Source organism: Mirounga angustirostris, unplaced genomic scaffold, assembly GCF_029215605.1.
Source record: "Mirounga angustirostris isolate CCGP_5_RB_7025 unplaced genomic scaffold, mMirAng1.0.hap1 SCAF_8, whole genome shotgun sequence".
Lineage (NCBI taxonomy): Eukaryota > Metazoa > Chordata > Mammalia > Carnivora > Phocidae > Mirounga > Mirounga angustirostris.
The window spans coordinates 66,801,135-66,823,348 of NW_026991716.1; the positions used below are offsets into that span (position 1 = coordinate 66,801,135).

At 36.8% G+C, this 22,214-nt stretch overlaps 1 protein-coding gene and 1 pseudogene across 2 annotated transcripts in view; both read left to right on the top strand.

Annotated features, from left to right (window-relative positions):
• Positions 1-13,845, top strand: part of MEI4 (meiotic double-stranded break formation protein 4) — a 238,150-nt gene extending 224,305 nt beyond the window's left edge. For both annotated transcript variants that reach the window (XM_045867123.3, XM_054505440.2), the window contains one exon: positions 12,301-13,845. In XM_045867123.3, coding sequence (XP_045723079.1) covers positions 12,301-12,561 — 261 coding nt within the window. In that variant the 3' untranslated portion in view covers positions 12,562-13,845. The remainder of the gene's footprint in view (positions 1-12,300) is intronic.
• Positions 13,846-14,712: 867 nt separating this feature from the next.
• Positions 14,713-15,410, top strand: LOC123837017 (S-adenosylmethionine decarboxylase proenzyme 1-like; annotated as a pseudogene).
• The last annotated feature ends 6,804 nt before the right edge of the window (positions 15,411-22,214 follow it).

Sequence of the window (22,214 nt, forward strand, 5' to 3'; positions counted from 1 at the left end):
ATGATATATATCACATTATATTGTGATTGTTTACATATTTAACTCCACCTTAAATTATGATGCCTAAAGGATATGAAGCCATACTTCTGTCATTTTGTGTAATTTCCACCTCAACATCATGGTTGGCAGTAGCTACTGAGGACATGTTATTTGAACAAGAGAGCTAATGGAAGCCTCAGTTCTCTGGTTCTATACTCCCCTCCTCCTTTTTTTTCTATTTGTCGTCAGGTAGTGACTGTCACCACCACCTAAGAAAGCTTTCTCTAGGGTCACTTAGCATTTCTGTGACAAATAAATTTCCCCAGCAGCATCTCACTGTGAAGGTAATGAAAATAGTTAAGCCAGAAAAGCTATCTCATAGTTTGAAGTCTACTTCCTTCTCCTAAGCTTTCTGCATTACATATGGATCTTGTCTTTTCAAAAAATTTCTCTAGAGTACCTTCAGATAACAAAATTATAGTTGTTTGAAATAGTATTTCATATAGTTGTGAAAACAACTAAATGTTGTATATACATTTTAATTAGAAAATCATCTAGATAAAAGGTAACATTTAAAATGTCATTAAACAATATCACATAGTTGTAGCATGACTGCTGTTTATTCAGAGATTATTTCTATTATGACATTTCTCTGTTCTTAAAAGTAATTTATCAAATTCATAAAACTAAACACCATTTTACTGTAGGCCAATTATATCTCAAAAAGCCTTATTTTTAAAAGAGGAGAGATAGGGGTTGGTTGATTTTTAAAAGAAGGACAAGAATGTATCACGTACCTTGCTCTCGGCCCAGTCTCTACTACAACAGTAATACAAAATGTTCATAAGAACACAGAGTTTTTACTCCATTGTGTTTCCAAACTTTCCCGTGTGTTGTGTAGCTTATCAAGCTCTGATAAAGTGGTTTCATTGAATTAGTGGAGATACATACCGAAAATAGGAAGAAAAAAGGGACAAATGTATTGACTTAATTTCTGTGACTGCAACCCTGTTCAGCTGGCCTTTGGGAGATAATTAGTAGATTATCTGAGGCCAATCAGATTTGGCTTTCAGTTTCCAAACAAAATTATTGCAAAGGGTCTGGTCACTATGAGCCCATCCTCTTGTCCTTGATCTTGGGCTTTGGATCCAGTGCTCTTAAATATATAAACCTTCACACACACACACACACACACACACACACACACACACACACACACACGACTACTTTGGCAAATTTATCAAAGCCTAGATATGCAGCCTCTAGGAAATTATTTTAGCCTCTGGCTTTTGCCTGGCTGGGCAGTCACTGATGCTACTCCAACAAATCTGGTTCCTGCCTTCTGCCTAGTTGGGCAGGATCTGATGCTGCCTTGGATAATCTTTATTTAGAGTCCTAAAGAAGAATGTTTCATGTTGATTTTACCCCCACTGGTTATTTGAACATTTGTTTTCCATCAGTAATGGCCATCTGGATCTGTTTTTCAATATGTATCAAGTATTTCACCACTTTTTCTCAAGCTCTGTCTTAATGACATGATGGAAATGGCTTAACTTGGTGAAACAGTGCATTTTCTCTCCCAAGAATACTACTTTTGTGCATCATGATCTGGGCCTTCCTTCAGGAAGGTAAGTATAAAACATTTAAGTGGCAATAGAGCTCAAGGAACCAAACACATTCTTTAAGATTGTGTTAACATACAGAATTGATTTGGCCCTTGACTGCACACACCAGACAGTCCAGTCTGGTTCCACTGCCTTAGAGAAGGCAGAGGTGTAGGGATTCTGTAGAGATTGGTGACATCTTTCCCCACACCCCTATAAGCTCTCTGCCTCTCCCTTGCTTCAGTGCGTATTCACCAGCCAGAGACAGAGGCCCCTGTGGTAGTAGCCAAACAAGTGTTTTATCTATGCTGATAATAGCTTTCAAGTCATCTCTCCAAAAGAATCCTGCTATACCCCCCAGGAGGAAGTGAGCCTGCAATATCCCCATTCACGACTAAACTCATTTCCTGACATTTAGCGTCTTCTCACACCACATGACTCAGTTCTCTTGAGAGTTCTTCTCTCATCCTTACAGCATGCACTCTGCATTGCCATTATTTATTTACTTCTTTGCCTCCCTAGAAGCATACTAGGAATTCTTGTAGAGGTAGGGATCTTGTCCTATCCGGCCCTGTATCCGCAGCACTTATCATCGGGTGTGACACACGAGAGCACCCAACGCATGCAGTAGGACTGACAGAAGAGAGAGATGAGTGCAAAGCAAGCAGAAACAAAATTTTAAAGTGCTAAGTACTCCCAGCTGAATTAGTCCTTAAGGAATTTAGCTGCTTTTATTCCAGTCTCTGAACCCTGTTCTTTCACTTAATAGACTCTTATATTAATAACCAGATTATCTGGTTTGTACTGCTTTGCCAAGAACTATGTGATGAAAGTCCAAACTAGTGAATGATCTATTTGCTTCTCAAATGTACTTGAAAGGAATTTCTAGCCTTAGATTAAGTTTCATATTAATGGTATAAAATGGTGAAAATTGTCCTGTGAGTGGGATTGATGACCACATAATGAAGGGTACAGATCCTAAGAAAGGAGTGAGGATTCAGTGTAAAGCTGTTTAAAGTTGACTCAGGAAATCTGTTAGAACAGAAAAATGCCATGTCCCTGTATTAGAAATTCTCTATCATGTATGTGAGGAAATCTGAGAATAAGAGTCTAGGTGAATCTATCTTATCATATCCACCATTCTGCTTATTCTGATGACCAAGAAAATGATAAATAGGAGTCAAAGCACAGGATATTTCCCCAGAGAAAAGTGTAAGTATAAAATTTTCAAGTACTTGGGATTTAATCTATGACATTAATGGGTTAGTCATGAGAAGGGCAAAATTACTAGGAATCAGAAACTCATTTTTACCAACTTGCCTCTAGGATAAACCTGATCTTTTTCACACTAGTCAGATAATTGGAGAATATAACACTTAAAAAAAAAAGATAGTCAAGCTGGCTATTTATCATGTCTTGTTAGGGAGTCAGAGGTAGGGATGGGGCTGATGGACATTTTTACAGTTGTTCATATCACATAAGACTGCATTTAACCCATACTGATGCCATCTTCAGGGCCTTCTAATATCAGAAAGGCTTTAAAGTAAATATCTCACATTTTGTTTCTTTAGCATCATCCTTCTATACAAAAAAGAATGCTCTGCTACTTTTGTCTATGAAGGACTTCCTTGGTAGAGGAAAGTAGATGGAAGATACATCCTTAGGTTCTTTACACAGCTCTAGATGAACAATTTGCAGTAAGTTTGAAATGCTTCTAAAAATTGACCACAATACAGTACTTGAGTAATAGCAGTAGCCTTCCTCCAGGTGAAAAGTGCCTTATGGATGGGACTATATCTTTTTCACTTTAGGTAAACACATAATGATAATGGGGCACAGTCAAGCAACCAACTCTTGGTTTCAGCCAGGTCATGATCTCAGAGTCATGAGAGTCAGCCCTGCATCAGGCTCCACACTCAGCATGGAGTCTGCTTGAGATTCTCTCTCTCTGTCTCCCTCTGACCCTCCCGCTCATGCTCTCCCTCTTTCTAAAATAAATAAATCTTAAAGAAAATATAACAATAATGATGGTGATAATAAGATAATAGATAATACTTATTTGAAAATGTGCATGTTTTAAATATGTAAATATGTGTGTGTATCCTGTGCTGGGTTTTGTTTTTGTTTTGTTTTGTTTTTTTTCTGTGCTGGGTTTTGAACATGTAATTTAATCTACTCTCTCAGCAACCCCAAGGAGGAGTTACCCTTGTTATTTCCAAATTTTGGATGAGGAAAGGTAGGTTTAGTGAGGTTAAATAACTTGCCCAGCTCACATAGCTAGTAAATGGCAGAGGTGGGGTTTAATAAGCAATGAATATGTGTTCAATTGATGGCCTTTGAGGAAAAAAAAAGTCTTGCTTAGTAAGATTCTATTTTCTCAAAGATCTCAACCAACAGGGCCTCTGCCACATCTGTTCTTATTTGGAGTCTCAGCCTAGATATTTTTGTCAAACAAATACAAATCATCCTTCTCCTTTCTGTGATTCTTGTCCAAACTCCTTGCCCTCTGTAGGCCATTTTCTTTTTCAGTCTGTTCATTTTGCTATTGCTTTATTATATAATCTCAGCCCTAAGAAACAGATTTGAGAAAAGTAGGTAAAATTGGTTAGTGAAAAAATCATTATTTTTAAACAAGGCTCATAATGACAGATTTAAATTTTTTGTTATGTATATTCATTTCATGAGTAGCTTTAAATCTTGCATACTCAAACTATTTCCCATAGAAAACATGGCAAAATACCAAGATTGCAATGTTAGTACTTTCAGTAGTTTAGAACTTTTCATCTAAGTTACCCTCAAAATTAGACATAAGCCCTTAGAACCAGTCCAGGATTCAGTGTTTTAGGCAGATAATCATACCATTATCTGTATAAAGCAAAAAGGATTAATACCCATTGGATCCTTTTTATTCTTCTTTACCTGGCAATCTGATCAAAAGATGACTCACCAATCTGTACCCCTCACACCCTTTGAGCCCTGGCTCACAATTCATCTCTAGGAAATCTTTCCTAATTAACTATATTCTGCTCTGATCAGCCTTTTGCTTTATACACCTTCAGTATGGTTTGGCACCCAGGTTGTGGGGAACAAAAAAGGATAGAACACCATTTTTGCAGGACATAGTTTTAAATGAATGTGTGCTTCTATTGCAATCATAAATGCATTGATTTTAAATATACATATATGGGGCACCTGGGTGGCTCAGTCAGTTAAGCGTCTGACTTCGGCTCAGGTCACAATCTCATGGCCCTGGGATCCAGCCACGATCTCAGCATTCTGGGATCGCGTTGGGCTTGGCGCTCAGCTTCTCCCTTTCCCTCTCCCTCTGCCCCGCCCCAACTCGTGCTCACTTTCTCTCTCTCTCTCTCTCTCTCTCTTATTCTCCCTCTCAAATAAATGTTTTTAAATTTTATATTATGTTATGTTAGTCACCATACAATACATCATTAGTTTTAAAATATTTTTTAAAAAAGTAAATAAAGAAAGAAACGTACATTTATATAACGTGCATACAGTTCTCCTACTCTGTTCTCAAGCACTGTTGCTACCATGGTCATGCTCAAGATTCTGCTGGCCCCAGAGCTAAGCCCCTGCTTACTTATCAGCTCTTTCAGTGCTTTCTCCTGTGCTTCAGAAGCGGCAAGCTAGTGAACTGCTGATAGAGGGTTAACTTCACCCTCCTCAACCCCTCCACTGAAATCTACTGCCTTCTTTGCTTTCTAGTAGATTAAAAAGGCTAAGTTATTAAAACTCAGGGATAAGTTTCCCACTTAATTATCATGGTGACAACTGACCTTTTCCTTTAAAGTATTATGTTTAATTCATTCTTTTAGAGACTACTAATTTTAGTTGTATCTTACTTATTGCTTCTATCTAATAAATTCTGGCATGGAGGATACTGAGCCAATGTTATATTTATATTCAGTGAACATTTAATTTAACATTTAGATTATTTGCCTATACTCTCTGACTTGATTTTCTGCCCTGTAATGATCCAATTTTCTCCACCTCTTGCGCTTGTAGCAATAAGAAAAATGTCATGTTGTGTTTTTACCCCTTCCGTAACAGCATGCTTATTTCTGAAAGTGTCAAGAGTTCACCACTGCATGCCTTTGGCTAGCACACGTAAATTATCAAACCACTGAATTTAATGAACTATTACATCTTTATATTTTTCAGTATTAAATATAAGCATCCACACTGCGAGCCACACTCAAATGTACGGTACACTTTGTTACATCATCTGCTGTCAAGAAACGTGACTTTGTTATTGCCCCTTTAGGCATCTCTGTCCTTCCTATGTCAGAGACAGCAGAAGGCAGCACCTTCTCAAGGCAAAGAAACCTTCAGAGCCCCCTTCCTGCCTAGTTGAAGTCTCAAGGTTCCAATTTTATTTTTTTTTAAGATTTTATTTATTTATTTGAGAGAAAGAGAGCACGAGCAAGAGAGATAGGGAGAGGGAGCACAAGCAGGGGAGGTGAGGGTCAAGGGAGAGGGAGAAGCAGACACCCCGAAGAGCAGGGAGCCTGACTCAGGGCTTGATCCCAGGACCCTGGGATCATGACCTGAGCTGAAGGCAGATGCTTAACCAGCTGAGCCACCCAGGCGCCCCACCAAGGTTACAATTTTAAAAGACCAAAATGGAAGAAGGGGACCCAAGCATAGTCCAGGAAGGTATAGCCATCCTGTGTGGATATATTGAGCTGCACCATGCCTCCAGAATCTGGCCCTTTTTACTGACCCATGGGTGGCCCTCATCCTCAAGCTCACAAGATGGCTACTCTACCTCCAAGCGCTGTATCGGTATTTCAGAGCAGGAAAAATGGTGAAGAGGGAAGCCAAAGCTGCCTTCTACCAGACTCTGCCTACTATTAAAGAGCTTTCCCAGAAGCCCACCCAGTTACTTATATTTATATCTCTTTGAGAAGAATTAGCCTTAAGAGAGACTGGACATAGACATTTTTAGTTGATCTATTGCCACCCTGAGCAAAACCGGGTTTCTTTTGATGAAAGGGGAGGGAGAAATGGATATGGAATAAGCAAATAGTGCCTGCTTCAAGGATAAGTCTCTACAAAAAATGTCAAGCTAACCTTGACTGACTTCCAACTAAAACAATAATTAGGAAACTGGCATTATGTGTCTATAGCCTAACTTCAGGATCTAAGTGTTGAAGTGAAACTTAGCAGCATGTAAAGAAAATTAATATTTTTCACCACTGAAAAAAGTATTTGGAGACTAACTTTCTTAAGCCCAGCTCAGAAGTAGAAAAATAAATCTAAGAAATATTTTAATTCTGAAAATATTCTACAAAAATATCTGGTGATTTTTCTACCAAGAAAATACTTTCTCTTTTGAAGGTTCCTTATTACATAAAATGGGATTAGGTAATAGAAATAGTCATGGAACTCTAAAAGCTTCCTCTCAAGATTCCTTCCATTCAAAAAGACCTGTATAGAAAGATAAACTGATAGCATTTTATCAGATGCACACAGCCATCTTGTTCATGTACCTGGGTCATTCAGTCTTCCTGGCAGGATGTTCAGGGAAAACACTTGAGTATTTTCCTGGCTGGTATGTTCCACCTGTGTTGGGTATTTTCTTTTTTTTTTTTTTTTTTAGATTTTATTTATTTATTTGACAGAGACACAGCGAGAGAGGGAACACAAGCAGGGGTAGACCCAAAGGGAGAGGGAGAAGCAGGCTTCCCGAGGAGCAGGGAGCCCGATGCGGGGCTCGATCCCAGGACCCCGGGATCATGACCTGAGCCGAAGGCAGACGCTTAACCGACTGAGCCACCCAGGCGCCCCGTGTTGGGTATTTTCAAACACTGATGCGATTCAGTCTAGTTCAATGCTGAGAGTATAAAAATAACACCAAATCCGGTGGACTGTCACTTTGAGAGCATTTATTTTTCTTTTATTCAGTTTACACACTAATTCAGAAAGTGTCTGAGCATATGATTAAGCAGAGCAGGCAGCTGCCAGTGTGATGAAATCTGGGAACTACAGGAAAGACCGCCCCCACAGATATGCCGTTTCAGTTGTGTTGAAAGGAAGGCTGTGAAGGCATGTTAGCTAAGCGTATACTGCCCCTAAAGAGAGGAGTTAGTTTCAAATTACTGTTCTGTAACTGCTAATATCTTAGAGTAAAAGAATGTGTCAAATGATTTGGTACAGGCATTTAGGATCGAGGTGGAACCCAAGACAGATAAATTCTAGTAAGTGTAAAGGCAAAGTCCAAAACAACATAGAGATGGGGCACTAGGGCAAGGACCGCAGCCCACCTGGAAGCAGAGCTAAACATGCCCAAAGTAAGAATCTCAAAGCCAATGGAAAGGTACCAAGACACACTGTCTGCTTCACACTCTTGCCCTGAAATTTCCTGGGATGCTATGGCCTTTATCAGAAGGGAGAAACTCCCTTATTTGTGATAAGCACCATTTGACAACTTTTTATTCATAGAATTGTTATACATGAAAACCAGGGTTAACTAAAAATAAATCTAAATTTCAAAAAAGAATAGTCATTGAGTTCACAAAATCCTAATGTATTTTAAGAGCCCAGTAAGATAAATGCTGAAATATATAGCTAATATTATCAGTAGAGGTGAACCCTAAAATCACTGCAACACTCCTGCCTAGATTATCATGATAAAATATCATACCCTGTTGTAGTTAAAGCTTCAAAGTGAATTAAATAAATGTGCCCTTTTGCTACAGAATTTGTATTTCAGCGCTACCTAATTTATGTTAATGTCTAAATAGGTTAAGCAGCTATGTTTATAACATAGTTCCAAGGAAGAATTACCTGTTAACTCATACAGGATTTGTACTATCTATGGTCATTAGTGAGCAGGTTGACAAATATTTAAGTATTGCTGATAAGATCAGGTTAAACACATACTGTGAATTTTTTTAGTTTGGAATAAGTATTTGAAAAGTATTTTTAATATTAAAAAATGGCTCTGTGATTCTCCTTCAGATAGTAACCAGTATGTATCTATAGTAGTTCCTTTTACATTGCTCTAATTCCTGTTCAGTTCAAAACAACAAATGTATATTGAGATCTACTATGAGCAAGACAAACATTGTTTTAGGAATTGTAGAAACTAGTGACAGGAACACATTTGCTTCTCTCAACATGTTTAGAATCTAAGTGGGTGATGAAATAAATATAACCAACCAGAATATAAGGGAAATAGTACAAATCTATAAAATTGAGGGGCTTGGGAAAGGCTCAGTAGATAGGTGGCATCTACGATAGGTGCTGAAGGGTGCTCAGGGTGCTAGTAATGAGATATTGATGAGAGAGGCCATTCTAGATCAAGAGAATTGGCACATAGATATTAGGAATATTCACTTAAGAATGTAGAGTCCAGTTTGTAGGAGTGTGATATACAGGCAGTTAGAGAAGTAGTTCTTATTACAAGCACTTTTTTTTTATTATGTTATGTTAATCACCATACATTACATCATTAGTTTTTGATGTAGTGTTCCATGATTCATTGTTTGCATATAACACCCAGTGCTCCATTCAGTACATGCCCTCTTTAATACCCATCACCAGGCTAACCCATCCCTCCACCCCCCTCCCCTCTAGAACCCTCAGTTTGTTTCTCAGGAAAGTCTCAAACAGAACAAGCAATCCTAAAATTTGTATGAAAACACAAAAGAACCTGAATAGCCAAAGCAATCTTGAGAAAGAAGTACAAAGCTGGAGGCATGCTTCCTGATTTCAAACTATATTACAAAGGTCTAGTAATCAAAACAGTATGGAATAGGCATAAAAACATACACATGGATCAATGGAGCAGAACACAGAGCCCAGAAATCAACCCACACATATATATGGTCAATTAATTTATGGCAAAAAAGCCAAGAATGTACAATGGGAAAGTAGCCTCTCCAATAAATGGTGCTGGGAAAACTCAACAGCCACATGCAAAAGAATGAAACTGAACCACTATTTAATATCATAGAAAAAAATAAAAATGGATTAAAGACTTGAATTTAATATCTGAAACCATAAAACTCCTAGAAGAAAACATAGGTAGCAAGCTCCTTGACATTGGTCTTGGAAATTAGTTTTTGGATTTGACACCTAAAGCAAAGGGAAAAAAAAAAGTAAAAAGAAACAATTGGCACTACATCAAACTAAAAAGCCTCTGCACAACAAAGGAAACCAACAAAATAAAAGGCAGCCCACTGAATGGGAGAAAATACTTGCAAATCAAATACTAAATAAAAGCTTAATATCCAAAATATATAAAGAACTTCTACAACTCAACAGCAAAAACACAGTCCAATTACAAAATGGGCAGAGGATCTGAATAGACATTTTTTCCAAGGAAGACATGGCTAACAGGTACATAGAAAGATGCTCAACATAACTAATCATCAAGGAAATGCAAATCAAATCCACAATGAGGTATCTCCTCACACCTGTCAGAATGCTATTATCGAAAAGAGAGAAATAATAAATGTTGGTCAGAATGTGGAAAAGAGGGAACCCTTGTGTTCCCACTGTCAGTGGGGATGTCAATTGGTGTAGCCATTATGGAAAATACTATGGAGATTCATCAAAAAATTAAAAATAGAATTACCATATGATCCAGAAATTCCACTTTGGGGTATTTATGCAAAGAAAAAGAAAACACTAATTCAGAAGTATATATGTATTATCCATGTTCATTGCAGCATTATTTATACTTGCCAAGACATGAAAGGAAGCTAAATGTTCACTGATGGATGAATGGATAAAGAAGGTATGGTGTGTGTGTTTGTGTGTGTGTGTGTGTGTATGTATATACATAAATGCATACATATTTATATATGTGTGTGTACACATACACATACATACAATGGATTATTATCTAGCCATAAAAGAAGAATTAAATCTTGCCATTTGTAACATGTATGGACCTTGAGGGCAATATGTAAATGATACAAGCCAGACAGAAAAAAATAAATACCATATAATGCAGTTATATGTGGGATATTGAATGGAGCACTGGGTGTTATACACAAACAATGAATCATGGAACACTACATCAAAAACTAATGATGTAATGTATGGTGATTAACATAACATAATAAAATAAAATTAAAAAAACAAAAACAAAACCAAGCTCATGAATATAGAGAGCAGACTGCTAGTTGCCTGAGGTGGGGGTTAGGGGGTGCTGAAATGGGTGAAGGGAATGGAAAGGTACAAATTTCTAGTTATAAAATGAATTTAAGTCACAGGGATCCAGTGTACAGCATGGAGACTATAGTTAATAACTATATTAACTAAACACTGTATTGAATATTTGGAAGTAGCTAGGAGAGTGGATCTTGAAAGTCCTCGTCACAAAAAAAAAGAATTTGGTAACTATATAGTGATAGATGTTAACTGGACTTACTATGGTGATCATTTTGTAATGTATATAAATATCCAATCATTATGTGATACCTGAAGCTAATATGTTATGTCAGTTATATCTCAGTAAGAAGAAAGTATATATTTAACTGTTTATAAGACCACCTTGTTATGGAGTACATTCCTCTGGGCTCTAAAAGAATGTTTCTTTTTATTTATGTATTATTAGAGTGGATAGATTTGGGGACTGTTTCCAACACATGTCTTAATAAGCAAATGATAAAGCCAGTTTATATCTTTATTTTTTTTTAAGATTTTATTTATTCATTTGAGAGAGACAGAGAGAGCACAAGCAGAGGGAGAGGCAGAGAGAGAGGGAGAAGCAGACTCTGCCGAGCTGGGAGCCCAATGCAGGGCTCGATCCCAGGACCCCAAGATCATGACCTGAGCCGAAGGCAGACGCCCAACCATCTGAGCCACCCAGGTGCCCCCAGTTTATATCTTTAAACTGATTCCTGTATCCCCTCAGATTATGCTTTCCATTGTCCACTTTTTAGGCCTTACTTGATTCATCTCACTTTCAGTCATCTAGAGCCAAACAATAACTTCTCAAGACACATCTGTATTTTTCCTCATGATCATGTATGTGATTCCACATAATCTTTCCTGTTCCTCCTTGATTTGTGTAGACTCAGAATGAGATCATATCTGGTCTCTTAGAGATCATAACTGTTCTAAGACTGAGTTATACTGAGTTACTCTATACTGAGTCATAACACATTCTTAGGCCGCCTGGGTGGCTCAGTCGTTAAGCGTCTGCCTTCATGATCCTGGGGTCCTGGGATCGAGTCCCACATCCGGCTCCCTGCTTGGTGGGAAGCCTGCTTCTCCCTCTGCCTCTCCCCCTGCTTGTGTGTGCTCTCTCTCTCAAATTAATAAGATCTTAAAAAAAAAAAAAAAACATTCTTAAAACCCTACCCCCAAAATCTTTATGTTATCATTGGCAGTGTCATGCACTGAAAGTCTTTACTACAACACTGAATTCAACACACAAGACATTGTCAAGTATTCTCAGATTCATCTGAGTAATGAATTTTAGCAGTAGTACAGAGAAAGGATTTTGAGCTTTATAAACCATCAAGAGGAAAGTCATTCACCAAAACTGTAAAGTTTTTGAAAGAAAGGAAATGTTCTCCTTTGTTCTCCCTCTATCACAATTAAAGGAACAGGAAGATAGAAAGTGTTAAATATATCAAGAATTTACTTTTTGTCTGAAAATTTAATATCTTTATTTGGCTTTTTCTGAGCTGAGCTACAACCAATATGTGTTTTAAAGGAGTTTGTTTTTTATTTGTAGGTTCAAGCCAGTTATGTGACACAGTATGAAAATATTTTCTCCCTGTTCTGGGTTCTGGAGCAGCTTCTTCAAAAGGAAACCAAAGAAGGCAACACTTCAAGTGTAGGGCATGATGATCAAGAAATCAAGAAATTTCTTCAAAAGCATGATGAAACTATTTTCCAACTCTCTGATGCGTTTCCTTTATTCACTTTTTATTTATGGAGACTGGGCATTCTCTTGAACTCAGTAGAAACTGTTGAAAGTAACTCACGTCCTTAGCAATTTACTAAATGTCAGAAGCATACTGAAGTATGAAGATCTTCTGCTTAAAAGATTTTCAAGAATATTTTTTAAATGAGCATTTTAAATGGATCTCAATATAATCATTAATTCAGTAGTTTTAAATTGTATATAAAAGATTATGAGTCATATTTCTATACTAAAATCAGCCAGTTTCACTTGAGAATGTCCTTATTTCCGTGTAACTGTATTTTACCATATGTTACTCAGTATAGTCTAGCTCTATTATTCTCTATAACGGACCATTAATTGTCTATCTCATAAACAGTACTTACATTTTAAAAGATTTACACGTAATAGATAGTAAAAGGCAACAGAAGAGATCTTAAAAGTTTTGTTGTTTTATCAAAACAGTGTTTAAGTGGTTATAGGGCGCCTGGGTGGCTCAGTTGGTTAAGCAACTGCCTTCGGCTCAGGTCATGATCCTTGAGTCCCGGGATCGAGTCCCGCATCGGGCTCCCTGCTCGGCAGGGAGTCTGCCTTTCTCTCTGACCCTCCCCCCTCTCATGCTCTCTCTATCTCATTCTCTCTCTCAAATAAATAAATAAAAAATCTTAAAAAAAAAAAAACAGTCTTTAAGTGGTTATAAATGAGATTTTTAAAACTTTGTTCTTACATAGTTTCATTTACATCATTGTCTATCATCTTAGAGGATGATTCTTTAACATTTATAAACTGAATGGCCCTCAATTTCATAAAATCAAATTATTTGTTAAGTCCTTTGAAAGTAATAATTCATTGTTTAAAATGTTTGTTTTTCAAGTGTTTATTTTGATTCTGTTTATTATGTATAATATTCCAGTTATTGTTAAAATGTAGTTAAGTCATGTATAATTATATCATTAAGGATATTTTTACAAATCTAATATCTGCCCAGAAATATACTTATTGAAAGTATATTTATACTTATTAAACGTATTAGTTGAATTTTCCAGTTACACAGTTTCATTGACTTTATTTCAATTATTAAATTCATAACCAAGTAGCTTAATGAGTACACATTATGTACTTTCCTATAGTGCAATTTAGGACACAACAAATACAAATTTACTTTATTATTTATGTGTGATATTGTTTCATAAGTTAATTACCATTCCTAAATGCCATTGGTATTTAAAAATATGTATATAAAATCATATCATCTGCCACAATTATTTTTGGAATTATTTCTGCTTTGTAGAAAAGAAAGCCTTTTTTATAAAACTCAATGTATGTATCAGTCACCTATTGTTATGTAACAAACTACTACAAAATCTCAGTGGCATACAACAATAAATATTTCTTGAATGCCTGTGGGTCAATCACTTGCGGGATTGGCTCATTTGAACTGGATTCTGTTGGAAAGCTCTGCTCAGGTTGCAGATCCCACTGAGCTAGGCTCTTTATTACAAATTGGCTTTTGTCTCTTCCACTTGTGCTTATTCTGGGGCCCAGGTTCAGAGGGAAGCAGCTACTCAGAGCAGCTACTCAAGCTCTTCTGTGGCAATGGCAGATTGGCAAGAGGAAAAGGGCTAGGCTGAGAAGCATTACACTGTAATTGTCTGTCCACGTGCATTAGCCGAAGTACATCAAATGGTCAAGCACAGAGAAAAGAGGCAGGGAAATACCCTCTACCCAGAGCGGGAGAACCTGCAAAGTTCCATGGCAAAGGGCATGGATACAGGAGAGGATGGAGAATTGGGGCAAATAATTTACTTGACCACACACACCAGTTGAACACAAGAAGGGTATTCCAGTTCCTGAATTAGGAGGAATTTTTCTAATATTTGATTCCCAGGATTTGTATAGTTGATGACACCACACAAAATCCACTACCCATGATATCTCCCCATCCTCACTCTTAATGATTAGACAAGGTTGGTAAATACATAAGACACAGCAGTGGCCCCTTTCCCATTGCAGCCAGCCAACATAATGATCCTAAGAAGACTTTTGTAACTAGAACAGATTTCTTAATTCTAATAGTCTTTAAAGCTTCATGGTCTGAAAATTAGCCTAGAAAATGTGTTTATTTTAGAGGAACAGACAAGATGGTGGGATCATCATTAATGTACAAAATGGAGATACATATTTTCATTTGATATTATTTTTTGTAAACACTTTAATCAATTATAGGATGCTTAACCCTTCATGTTTGTCTCCAAGAGACGTTTCATTTTGAAGACATGTGGTACCACCCTCTTGCTGAAAGCACTGGTTCCCCTGTTGAAACTCGCTAGGGATTACAGTGGGTTTGATTCAATTCAAAGCTTCTTTTATTCTCGTAAGAATTTCATGAAGCCTTCTCACCAAGGGTACCCACACCGGAATTTCCAGGAAGAAATAGAGTTTCTTAATGCAATTTTCCCAAATGGAGCAGCATATTGTATGGGACGTATGAATTCTGACTGTTGGTACTTGTATACTTTGGATTTCCCAGAGACTCAGGTAATCAGTCAGCCAGATCAAAAACCCTGGAAATTCTGATGAATGAGCTTGACCCAGCAGTTATGGACCAGTTCTACATGAAAGATGGTGTTACTGCAAAGGATGTCACTCGTGAGAGTGGAATTCGTGACCTGATACCAGGTTCTGTCATTGATGCCACACTTTTCAATCCTTGTGGGTATTCGATGAATGGAATGAAATCGGATGGAACTTATTGGACTATTCACATCACTCCAGAACCAGAATTTTCTTATGTTAGCTTTGAAACAAACTTAAGTCAGACCTCCTATGATGACCTGATCAGGAAAGTTGTGGAAGTCTTCAAGCCAGGAAAATTTGTTTCAGTGTTTCAGTCTCTAACAGTGTTAACTGTGCAGTACATTTAGTATTGAGGTCTAAAACTGCTGGTGAATAAGGAGATAAAATGAGACATTTATATCTCTGTTTCAAAAAAGTGGTATAAGATAGAGAATGAATGAATGATTTAAACTAGAATTAAGATGATTTAAAAATGTAGCGATTAAGATTTGATTAATGTCTAACTTCTCAATTAAAATTCAGGGTTTAAGACTAATGGAGACAGTAGAAATTAGGCAGTGCTGAAATTGATTTTAGAATAGGATGGGAAATAAAGAGGACCACGAGGCAATACTAAAAATGGAAGAAATGATAAATGATAAAAATGATAGTAAGTGCAAACATTCATATAGTAGGTATAATAGACGCCAGGCTAAGCCTTTACATGTATTTACTCATTTAATTCTCCCAACAACCCTATGTGGTAAGTAACATTATTACGTCCATTTTAGAGATGAGGAACTCAGGCAAAGGAATGTTCAACAGCTCGCCCAGTATCACACCACCAAGAAGTGGAAGACTTAGGTTTCACCCCCAGGAATTATGTCTTCGAAGTCCACACTCCTCATTAATCTGCTACACTCCGTCTTCATTAAAACATTGCTAGCACTTCGTGAAAGTTTCATAAATACCACTTCTTGGGAATTATCACCAAAGCTTTATATGCCCTCAACTACAAATCTTATACCATAGCAGCTATTAGCTTATTTTGGATTCTTCAGCCCCTGCAGAGTAGCTCTCCTATCTACCACCATCTCAGAACAACAGCATATTTGTTCTTTTCTACACTGTAGCATTTTACTGTAGTAAAGACTCTTTAGGTAAATGACAGATCCTCTTTGAACAATTAAGTTCTAAAAAGTACAAAGCTCTCTTTAAAGAGGGGGTAGGTGAACTATCAGGCTGCAGTGCTCAGCCCGGTGGGAAGAGAAAACAAATCTGTTTTATCCTTGGATCTATAAATAGATATTGGTGGTACTTAATGCAATTCTTTTACAAACTTGTACTTTTCCATCATACTTGTGCGTGTCCTGTAGATAAGAGCAGTTATCCAAGGGTGGCATGGAAAAAAAGGCATTTATGTTTCCAGATTTTTATGTGAATTTGTAGATTTTTTTAAAATATTGATGGCTCTGGCTTATGATAACTTGGTTTTGTTTATTCATCAAATATTAAGCACCAACTGTGCACAAACCAGTTATTTGCATATATGAAAAATAAACATAGTAAGTTTTAGCTTTTATCAAATGTATAAAGCAGAACTTTGTTTTTGTGGTCACTATAATGACCCAACAACATCAATAGCTTGTATTTGCTGAAGGGGATAATTAGAGTGATAACATTTACCTAATTTTGAAAAAAAAGAAGAAAGGATTTTTATTATTGAAAGCCAATTCATTCTTCTTAAATTATTTATAGAATTGGACAGCACTAAATTCATCCGGTTAATGAACAGGCTGTTCTTTTAAAAACTGCCTAAATATTATGGGGTCTGATTGACACATAGGAAATGACCTCAGCCTCTTTTTTGTTTTTCCTTTAATATGAAAGTCCTTTAACTAGTTTTAAGAATCTATTATTATGGGGAACAAAGCTTGTATAAAGATAATACAAGTTTAACATTCAAGACATTGAAATAATTTCATAATTCATGGATATATACTCTGAATTTATAATTTTTTTTTATATTTTAATCTAATTTTTGTTGTAGCTGCTTACAGGTTAGGGAACTTTTGCTGTTTCTCAGTCAGTAGTACTAAATGTTCCATAGCCAATCCACAGGGGCATCAAGATTTACAGATAACATTAACTTCATTTGTCTCTGATATATAATGTAAAGCAGTGGTTCTCAAACACTGTCCCCAGGCCAGCATCATCAGCAAAACTCAAATCCGTTAGAAATACAAATTCTTGGGCCCCATTCCAGATCTACTTCAGAATCAGAAAGGGTCAGGTGGAGTCCAGATATCTGTTTTATCAAGTTCTTTTAGTGATTCTGATACCCACTAATGTTTGGGAACCACTGCTATAATCATGGTTTTTACTGAACAGAAGGGCTTAATACATATAAAAGCATTGAGAAAGTAGAAATTCAATCATCCCACATTACTTAACTGAATTTTTTTTAGCTTTCTCTCAATGTGCCTTAAAATTCCAAAGTAGGATTTGGGGATATTTAGTTATTCCTGATTCATTTAAAAGGAGTAACAAATTTGGGACACCTGGGTGGCTTAGTCGGTTAAGTGTCCCACTCTTGGTTTTAGCTCAAGTCATGATCTCAGGGTCATGGGATTGAGCCCCGTGTGGGGCTCCACTCTCAGCAGAGAGTCTGCTTGAGATTCTTTCTCTCCCTCTCCTCCCACCCCTCCCCCCCTCTTTAAAAATAAAGCTTTTAAAAAAATAAATGAGTAACAAAGTTAAAACATATCTGTCAACCTTAATAACACTTTAAATAATTAGCATCTTTACATTCATTTTTTAGTTGCTTCACTAAAATTACTCCCTATTGGTGGCATTTTTTAAAAAGTTATTATAATCCAACTTTATGAGCTATAAATTAATTATAGCTTTCTGTTCAGTCCTGGTATAGAATGATGAAAATGCAGAGAGATGCAGATATGATGTTACTTTACTCTTAAGTGGGCACCCCCGAATAATATCAGAATGTTCATCTTTTTCCCAGAGGTCTGTTTTTATAGGTAAGGCAAATATAGCTTAGTTATAAATATATTGTTCTATTTCTCAGACCTAGAGATGAAATTCTACCTTCTTTAAATCCTTCTGGAATATGGTGTGATAATAAATAATTAATTAATAAATGATGGTTTCTTCTCAACTCTTCTGTTTAATTTATTTCCACCATGTTGTGTCTTTACCATGTTACTGTGAGCTCCAAGTTGCCTAAGGACAGCACCCCAACATAATGAATGAACAGAGCTATCACTGCTTTAACTTTAACGACATAACTACTAAGACATTTTCATGAATGATGAATGATTTCAGGAGCATTAGAAATGCCACTCAACCAGCAAGGAAGAGGATGTATTTGTTCTTATTTCTCTCTCACGTACACTGAAATTCAACATTCATTTTATAAAAAGAGATCCAAATCTTTTGAAACTAATTTTTTAAAGTTTGGGGGGAGGAAAAGTCTCCCTTACTTTACCTTGTGGTCTTTAAGGGGTCCTTCCACAAGTATTGGCTACACCTTTGGTGCCTTTTTGCCCTAATCTGCATCAAGGATATGAAGCAGGCCCCAGAATGGCCCTGTCATGACCGTCCTCTCTTGGAGAACTCCAGTCAGGAAATTCTTCTGAGAGGAGTAACCACGGGCCTTTAAAATGTGTGGCTCATTCCCTTCCACAGTGGCCCATTACCAAGAAGTAGAGTTCACCACAGCTGATCAAGCACCTTATCTCACAACTCGATAACATCTAAGAAAGAACACACCAGAGACTAGACGGAGAGAATATGTTTACTCCAATTATAAAACAAAACAAACAAACAAAAAAGAGCTGATTGATAATCAATAAATGTTAACCATAATTTCTACATGTTAGAAACTGTGCAACATGCTTTATTAGAAAATTTAATTTGCTGACCTGCTATAAACCAATCAGTCCTTCAGAGGTCTTGATTCAGTAAGACATAGTGGTATATTTAAGAGGACTCTTTCCTATCAACCAGAGAGCTCAGGAATGGATTTCATATCACTGCACCCAAGGCAAACAAATGCTTTGTACACCGTTCACCTGCCAGACTTTTTGCCCTTGCTCTTGATTGTCATTCTGGTTCCCCATTGAATCTGGATTCTCATCCTGAATGCTACCAGGACAGTGGATAATAGTTCTCCATTTGGAAATAACCTCTTAATTTCCTTTTGTGTCCTATGTCCTTGCCCCATTGTGCAGTCTTTTTTAATACTAAAAAAATCAAGATGCCTTCTTTCCTAGCTGAAAGGTATTCGCATGACACCAGTTAAGCCAATTGGAAATTCCCTCTCTCAAGTCTGAATCCTGTGCAGAATCACTGAAATCAGCTGTAGCTTATTCACTATGGCAGCAACACTAATGAGATTGTTGAGCAATTTTTGCTGCTAGCCTCCCAAAACTACCTGCTTTCTGCCTTTTTCTAAACCTGATTTTTCAGCTTTTCAGTTCAATCTATCAGTTAACAGATTTTCTTAAATGACATTGCTTTTCTGTTTATGTTAATCAGAGATGATTTCTGTAGCTTAGAACTGCTGACCCCTAACTAATATGCCCATTGAACTGTGGTCCTGTTACCCTTGTTTGTTCCTCTTAATGCCCTCCTTAACAAGCCTGGACCATTCTTCCAGTATTTGTCTCTTACAGTTCCCCTTAGCATCTAATGACATTCCAACTACTAGCTGATATCTGCATCAATCACAAGAGTTCTTGTGAATTATAACTTTGTTAGTCACCTTGCACTAAAGAACACTACTCCTTGAAACATAAGCTACCCTGTACCCATCATCTTCCAATCTAACCTGCCTGGACTGAACTCTAATTCTGCATGTCCCTTGGACCTTGTGATTCCAAATCCTGATGATTTTTTTTTTCTTAAAGATTTTTATTTATTTATTTGACAGAGAGAGAGAGAGCGAGAGCAGGAACACAAGCAGGGGGAGTGGGAGAGGGAGAAGCAGGCTTCCCGCGGAGCAGGGAGCCCGATGCGGGACTCGATCCCAGGATCCTGGGATCATGACCTGAGCCGAAGGCAGACGCTTAACGACTGAGCCACCCAGGCGCCCCAAATGCTGATGATTTCATTGGCAGTCCACTCTCCTCCTCTGGACAGACATCAGTTGCACTGACTTTTACCCATGAATCTTGCAATCTTGCAATAAAAGAGCTTATTACAAAAATGCACTATTGACTTCATTGAGCCATCATTCATACTTTCTAGTTTGTGTATTTAAAAATGTCCAAAAATTGTTGAACTTAAAAGAATCTTGATACTATCTAGTTATTGCCCTCATTTTATAGATGACAAAACAGATACCAGAAAAATTAAGCAATAAGCCCAAGACACACATAGTTGACTGGCTGAGCTAGAACTAGTTTTTTTTTTTCCAATCTAAATTAATGTAGGTGGGCTTGATATTTGGCCACTACACTTTGAACACTTTGGAAGAGTCTTTCAAAACAGACTCTGATGTGTAGCACAGTTAAATACTATATTTCTGGCAAGAAGTGATCAGTAATTACTGACTACATTGCTGCATTAATTGATGAAAGCTACTGATTTCCTCATTCTTTCCCACACATTGGAGTTAGAAGCCTCAGAGAATATTCTTCAATGGCCATCAGTGTCCCAAACTGTGAATGATCTACACTCAAGTAGGTGAGCGAATAAAAGTCTGAAGCACCCAATATCACTTTCAGTCCAGGAAACTCCTTTCCTTTATTTCACAGAATCAATGACCTAATACAGATCTGCAATCTAATTATGTAGGTGGGTGTATTTGCTTATGTAGCTATCTTATTTTCAAATGCTATTGCTTAGGTAGAGAATGAGCTGAATTCCTTAGGGAAAAAAGAAAGTTACCAATTGCAAGTAGGTATATGTCAAATAACAGTGCATGGTACATTGGATTCATTTTGGATTAACATGACTTTTTGTCCTGATGAAAAATCTTATCTCCATGTACATAATTTTTGTGCAAAATATATTCCACTTTCCACTTTATAAGTAAAATTTTGTATTCCAACTCATTTCTGTTGTATAGACTGTCAATAGAAACTTCAAACCTTTCCACCCTTGACAAACATCAGTTATTACAGTTTTTAACTAGGTTCCTAAAGAACACTTCTGCATCAAGGATTGTACAGCTATCAGTGACAAAAGTATCATGTATTTCTTTTTCTAAAAGAAAATGCTGTTTAGAGAAAAGAATGTCTTAATGGAAGTTATATGTATTGCTCAGACATAGTAAAAATAAAAAGTAGGATAGGATATAGTAGGACTTACATATTGGGCTCATGTAATTTTGATTGACTACTGAATAGATGAATGAAAAAAGTGGTGAGATTTCATTTATTATTTCCTATGAGGTAATTCTGGTGGTAAGAAAAAAGAACCAGTAAGACAATGCAGACTAATACTGATTGCTACATTATTTTACATATGTGAAATTTTCTCAGGGCCCTTACCAGCTCAAGAGAATGAAAAGGGGGTTACCAAAATGGGGAAGAGCATCAGTATAGGAAAATCAGGAGTAAGAAGTAGGGCTTAGTTTACTTTTGCTTCACTTTCTCCAATCACTCTTTACTGTGGCTGCTTCAACCCTTTAATCATTCAAAGAACAGATAAGCCCTTTTTGGCTCATGGAAACTTCTGCCGATAGTACAAAGGAAAATTCATAACAAATATTAATGTGCACTCAAAGGGATTATATGCAAAAATATTTTATCTATATTTTCTCCTCAAAATGGGGCAAGGAAAGCATAGTAGTAAATGTGATCATTTATGGCAGAATGATGGCAGAATTTATTAATAGTCTGAAGGACTATCATCAAGTCTAGTTGCTACTTAGAGGTAATATGGAAAATCCATTAGAATGTCAAAAAGTATATATGTCGAGGCCATGTTTACAAGCAGGGTACACTTCTGAATAGGCAATTACATAACAAGAACTAGATTTGATGATTTGAACCCTGCTGCCAGAAGATTCAACATAATTTGAATTTCAAGAACTTCATTTTTGAAAATAAAATTACTGGCATCCTAGGAATTGTGAAAGTGATTAAATGGGTAGAAATAATATAAAATCATTTAACATAAAACATTTTAGAAAATATTGAAAATCTAAAATGCTAAAATAA